Source organism: Phaseolus vulgaris, chromosome 8 (assembly GCF_000499845.2).
Source record: "Phaseolus vulgaris cultivar G19833 chromosome 8, P. vulgaris v2.0, whole genome shotgun sequence".
Taxonomy (NCBI): Eukaryota; Viridiplantae; Streptophyta; class Magnoliopsida; order Fabales; family Fabaceae; genus Phaseolus; species Phaseolus vulgaris.
Genome location: NC_023752.2, coordinates 4,437,420 through 4,443,836, shown reverse-complemented (window position 1 = coordinate 4,443,836; position 6,417 = coordinate 4,437,420). Strand labels below are relative to the sequence as shown.

The window sequence follows — 6,417 nt, the reverse complement described above, 5'->3', positions numbered from 1 at the left end:
AAAAAATTATATATATTACTATCTATCAAGCTCAGACATTTCTTTTAAATGACGTGTCGGTGTCGGATACACATATCGGACACCGACACTCGTATGACACTCGTAAGACACATATCCGTGAAGTTTCAATTCAAAAATATTTGTTGAATTTTTGACAATTCTAACACGATTTTAACACATTTTTAAACAAGAAAAATACATTAATTTTATAAAATCAAACTTATTGTATGAATTTTTATTATGATTATAAAAATAAGAAACAAATTCTTTTAAATTAGTCATGAAAAACATCTTTTTCCTCCAAAAAGTATATGAACATACTTGTACATAAATCTTTATTGTCAATTTATATAATTCATAATTATACAATATATAGATCCATGTTTCTGTGTCCTATATTTTAGAAATTATACGTATTTTCGTATTCATATCCATGTCGTATCAGTATGTTACTATCACTCAAAAACTCCACATGCTCATATAAATATATAAATATATATATATACTAAAATTCATTCCATGACCTTTTAAGACTCATGAAACATGCTGAACTATTTTCAAAATAAAATATTCACTACTTAGGGTTTTGGCACTAAGGACACAATAATTGTATCCAACAAGATCCATTTTTGGCTACTAATGTCTTGTTATCACCGATTTGCTTAGACACTCTCTGGTCCTTACCAAACTGCACTGCCATTGATCTTTTTTTTTATCTAAAAGTTATATAAGATTTTAAAAGATGAAAAATGACTAATTTAATAGAAAAATAATGAAAAAGTATTTTTATAAATTCTAACTCAATTGCTTTTTACTATAACGATGAGACTATACATTATATAAATATCATTGAGATTATAAAAAAACGGACAACATTTAAAAAGAAAATATACAATAAGTGACAAGTCAATATTTAAAAATGAATAAATTATTAAAATATTAACATGTGAAATATTTACATATGTCCACTAGTATTATAGTTTTTTGGTTATCAAATACATGATGAGATGATGAAAAAAAAAACTAACATTTACATTTATTTTATTCAAAAAATAAAAAATGAGTTAAAATATATAAAAACAATACAATAAACTTTACAAATTTTTAATTTTTTTTTATTGCGTGTCAAACAATTAAACTATTTTTTTTTTCACAACCAAACAGGATACATAGATATAAAGATGGTAAAATGTTTACATTAACAAAAATAGTCACTTAAATAACCAATAAATAGTTAACATTATGCACGTACTTTGATCCCACGTTTTTTGTGAATTTTATGTCCCTATTTCACTTGTGATTATATTGGTGTTCCTTTTTTATATAAATTTTCTATATCAACAATATCTAAGTTTTCTAAAATGTTAAGAGTTGTATAAGTGTTTTTGTATAAATGTTTAGAGACTATTATTAATGATAGGATGGTTATTTTTTTAGATTATACATAAATTATAGTTGTTCTTACTTGTAAAAACAAATAACTTTTTTTCTTTCACTTCTCGTTTTTTTGGATCTTCTAGTTTGAGGTGGGCTTTCAGTTACACTTTTCAATGATTGAGTTTGGACTTAGATATAAATTATGGATTTTCATTTGTTGGACTAGATCAACTAGAACTCTCAAGTCTCTAGTCTCAGTATCAGCTTTTGGGTAGATATGTGTATCTGCAAGAGACGACTCCGATGATAAAGTCAGAATCGATTTTAGTTAATTCTCAGATAAAATCCACTTTACTTACCTCTTGGGTTGATAACCTATTTATAGTACTTTCTTATCAGGTTTTAGACCTAATTGAACTTTTATTTTTTAAACCTTATATTTATTAAACATATTACCCGTATTTAAACTTATTTAATGGACTTTAATTTAATTTTTATATTATTTCCACCTTTCAACCTTCTAATCACTCAGGTTAGACAACACAATAATTAATTAGTTATTATAATTGGAGTATCTTAAAACATTATTTATTTATTTATTGATAAAAAAAACTGTATTAAAAGGATTTCATTATATTGATATAATTTTTTGATGGGTAATAAATATGATACATCTAACTAAATCACTATACGTTTATAAATCTTGTTTCAATAATAATGTTCATAACTTGACACTTTTATAAAAAAATATATTTCAACTTTTTACAACTTAAAATTTAATTTAATTATTAAAATACTTTTTTTAAGATTCAATCTCTTGTATAATATTTAATTTTAATTTTAGAGCTTTTTCTCACATGAAAATGATGCAAAAATTATATAGTGCACAGTTTTTGTTTTTTTTTTTGTTAACAAGAGTTTGCTGGAAAGTAGTACTAATTTCCCATGACTAATAATTGCATGAAAGGTGTCTGTCCGAGAGAGAGAAAAAATAGTATTTATTTCTCATAAGCTAATAATTGCATGAAAGGTGAGAGAGAGAGAAAAAAACACCCCCCTAAAATACAAAAATTATCATATATAAAAGCTGAAACTTGTTCCATTATATACAATGCAATTTCCTATAGAAGTTGCAAGTGCTACTCTCTATCAGATTCACACAACCAACCACAAGAGTTCTCATATCCATAAAACATGGAGGATTCATTGGAGAATTGGATTTCCAATTTGGTAAAACCTCCCTTAAACCACATTCAATTTCATTTTCTGGATTTCTCAGTATGCACATCTTACTATCCATGAACAAACCAGAACTTATTTTTCTTCTTAGTTGTCACAGGAAATGGAAGATTATGATGCTGTGTTGAGTGATAGCAATGGTTCATTTGATGAACAACAGTTCCTAAGAGAGATCCTTGAGGAGCCACAAAATTTGTCACCTGAAGCAGAGAATCTCAGTCCCACCAACAGCAGTGTGTCCTTTGATGAGCCAATTGGTGACACTCTCCACAAAAGCTACAGTTCCAACTCCATCAAGTCCTTGAAAACATTGCCACCATCATCACACACCACATACCTTCTCTCCTTTGATACTTCATCTGCTGAACCAATCATACCTCATAAGCCTTCCCCAAAGCTTGGTTCATCACTGCAGGGATCTTCCAGCAAAAGGGGTGCTGTGGTGAAAGATGGAGCTGATGAATTTGAACCATTCATGGATCAGCCAAGAAAGAGGGTCAGAAGGCCCTCTGAGACACAACATCACATCATTGCTGAGAGGAAAAGGAGACAGGAACTGACAGGGAGCATCATAGCACTTTCAGCAACCATTCCTGGACTCAAGAGGGTCAATTACCATACACTGAACTTATTCATATTTTTTTCCACAAGTGTCATTCAGTATTATAAAAAAATTTAAAATGATTTCCTTTCATCAAATGCATAAAAATATGTTTTTTTATGACTATTTAATGGGTTTTTATATGAATGTTTTATAAAGATTTCTGTGTTTTTATTTGCTATAACTTGTGTTGGTCAGAAGGATATTTTTTTCAATCCATGAAAGACACAGTTTTTATTATGTTAAGAATTATATGGTTTCATCAATCTTGCATTTTCATTTATATATATATATATATATATATATATATATATATATGAAGTCAACTCATTTAAGAAGAAGTCTAGCTAGTAGTTATTTTTATATAAAAAAAAGTAAGATAATTTTTATTTTTCATGTTTGTTTCTTGGCATTTGCTTTCTCACCTTTATCTCCCTCATTATTCTCTTTTGCATGAACTAAACTTGCTCTCTTGAAATAATATAAAGTGATAAAATATGATGATATCGATTTATTTTATATATTTTCAATACACCTTTTGGATAGAAAAATGTTGAACTTTAGAATTAGAAAACATATTTTTTACCCTAAATCCTAAACACATAATTGACACATCTTATTATTTAATATTAAAACAGTTTTCCTGTATTATCAGTTAACTTTTGAATTAATAAAAATATTTGGTGTTTTTTGCTTATGCTTGATTAGGTTTAAGAATCCCTTAACATGTTGTCCTACTTTTTCATTTGATATTTTAAAATAAGATTTTAGACTTATAAAGCAGTGAACCACTGAAGCATTATTTTGCTAATAATGGGAAATATTATAGTATTCAAAAAGATGACACCAGCAAACTAATCATCACACAGGAAGAAAATATTAAAGAAAAAATTTCATGGTCCACTCCCCATGAAGTACTATTATAATTAGAATCTCCAATGCATTATTGTTGTTTTTGTAATGTATAACACTTAAATTTGAAAAGGATTATCAAGTATTAATTTGAATATTTCAATTTTTTATAGATGAGGGTAGCAACTTTCTTTTAGAACAAAAAAAAGTTGTATTAGTTATTTTCAATCAACTAAGATTTTTTCTGGGTAACTTTGCAGATGGACAAGGCTTATGTGCTTCGTGAAGCTGTGAATTACACAAGGCAACTTCAAGAGAGAGTAAAAGAGTTGGAAAATCAAAACAATGACACAAGAGTAGTGCATCATTCATCAACATTGGTAATGAAATCTCAAGCCTCCTCAGATAAAAACAGCAGCAATATTAGTGAAAGCAACAAAGAATCACTGTTTGAGGTTGAAGCAAGAGTTCTTGATGAGGAAGTACTCATCAGAATCCATTGTGAGAAGCAAAAGGACATAATCTGCAACATACTTGTCTTGCTTGAAAAGTTCCATCTTTCTCCAACCAGTAGCAGCGTGTTACCATTTGGCACTTCTACTCTTATAATCCACATCATTGCTCAGGTATATATATATCAAACACAGTCCATGAACCCAGATAATTATTCATTAGAATGCACTCATATGTGAAATTATGCAAATGCATGGTTTGTGATGTTCTGCTATGATGCAGATGGATGAGGAATGCAGAATGAGCACGGATGAGCTAGTGAAGAATCTGAGAGAATATCTTTTGGATGTGTATGGCATGCAACAGTGAGTTTGTGATCTGTGCTAGTGCATCAAACAAGTTATGGGATTGTACACTATTGAGAAAAAAAAAATATATCAAGTTTTTGGATTCTACTGTATGATTGACTGATGAGAAGATGAGATTTGGTGGTTTGGTTTGGTTTGTTTTTGCCTATAAAACAATAGAAACCTGTGAACATGTTTTTTAATATTCATGTCCCATAGTGTAAAGAGATCTTTAGGTTTGTGCACATAAAAATAATGCTGTCTTCAACTATGACTGCTATGAATTAGAGAAAACAACTAGGGGAAGGTTCGTCTAGTGTGTAATTTGGTGCTGATGTAAATTAATAAAAAAAACAAATTTGGGCATACTTTATTCAAAATACTTCCTTTGATCCATAATTATGTAATTTTAGTTATTTAAAATAAATTTTAAATTAACCGATGTTAAGACCTCAATGAAGTATTATTTTTAATTTTTCTGATTTATTTTTTGTTTCGATATTCTTTTATTTAAGAAATAAAAACTATTTTAGAACGAATATTCTTAATAATATACTTAAAAAGTCTTAATGGGTGTAATCGTTACCAGTAGGAACATAGACGCGTAATATGATTAAAAAACAATTAACAAATTTATTAAAATAAAAAGTATTATTAAATTATTAAATGTAATGTTTATGATTTAAGTATGAAATGTTTAGATGCCTGGAAAATGGTTTTGTTAAAAGGAAAAAGAAGAAGGAATAATTGTAACAGTGAAGGAAGAAGAAAATGGATGTGGTGTAGAAAAAAATCAAAACGTTACTATAAAAAATATCTAACTCATTGTTTGATATATGTGGAATATGGAAAATGATGGAGGTGAGAAGAAATAAAGGGAAGTGAGGAAAACAAATATTATATATATATTTTTGATAGAGAATAAATGAATTAAATTCAAAGAAGTGGTGGATTAAAGATGTTAAAATTTGTCTCGTTATAAGAGACAAATAGACAAAGGAAACTTCAAATATAAAAAAAATATAATACAAAAACTAATTTAAAGATAAAAAAATAATTAATAATTATTAAATATTATTTTATAAATTAAAATATTATGAATATTTAAAATAATTTTTAAATTAGTATTTAATACTATTAATTATTAATTATTTTTTAAATTTTAAATTTTAAAGTAATCACTAATTTAATTAAAAATTAATTTAAAATCTAAAATAATTAGTAATTGAAACATTAATAGTTACTAATTAAAAATAATATATATATATAATAAAAAAATTATGTTTTTTTAAATTTTAAAAGTAAAAATATTTCCAACAAAACATTTGAAAAAGAAAAGAGGGTATTTGATTATCTTGTGACCCTCAATCTTGCATTTAATCTTTACATGAAAATTAGATAAACTTTAGGATATGTCCAATTTATATATAAGTTGATAAAGAAAGTTTGTTTTCACTTGTTAACGGTTCTTCTTGTAATAGGGAACCAAGTTCCACAACAATGTAATCACGCTAATTTCTATAGCAAAATTACAAATTTCTTACTTCT

The 6,417-nt window shown here is 27.1% G+C and overlaps 1 protein-coding gene across 4 annotated transcripts; it reads left to right on the top strand.

Annotated features, from left to right (window-relative positions):
- The first annotated feature begins 2,405 nt into the window (after positions 1-2,405).
- On the top strand, positions 2,406-5,235 carry LOC137826168 (transcription factor NAI1-like). 4 transcript variants are annotated; one of them, XM_068632037.1, is made up of 4 exons: positions 2,406-2,607; positions 2,708-3,223; positions 4,330-4,695; positions 4,805-5,235. In XM_068632037.1, the coding sequence occupies exons 1-4, from the start codon at positions 2,572-2,574 to the stop codon at positions 4,889-4,891; spliced, it is 1,005 nt and encodes a 334-aa protein (XP_068488138.1). In that variant the 5' UTR covers positions 2,406-2,571; the 3' UTR covers positions 4,892-5,235. The 4 variants fall into 4 exon arrangements, with proteins under 4 accessions (XP_068488138.1, XP_068488139.1, XP_068488141.1 ...); XM_068632038.1 differs by having other exon boundaries at positions 2,465-2,607; positions 2,717-3,223; XM_068632040.1 differs by having other exon boundaries at positions 2,465-2,607; positions 2,717-3,223; positions 4,730-5,235.
- Positions 5,236-6,417: the final 1,182 nt, after the last annotated feature.

Coding starts and splice junctions, on each gene's coding strand:
- LOC137826168 (XM_068632037.1), top strand. CDS start 2,572: ATGGAGGATTCATTGGAGAATTGGATTTCCAATTTG. Junction 3,224..4,329: donor CCATTCCTGGACTCAAGAGG/GTCAATTACCAT, acceptor GTAACTTTGCAG/ATGGACAAGGCTTATGTGCT. Junction 4,696..4,804: donor TAATCCACATCATTGCTCAG/GTATATATATAT, acceptor GCTATGATGCAG/ATGGATGAGGAATGCAGAAT.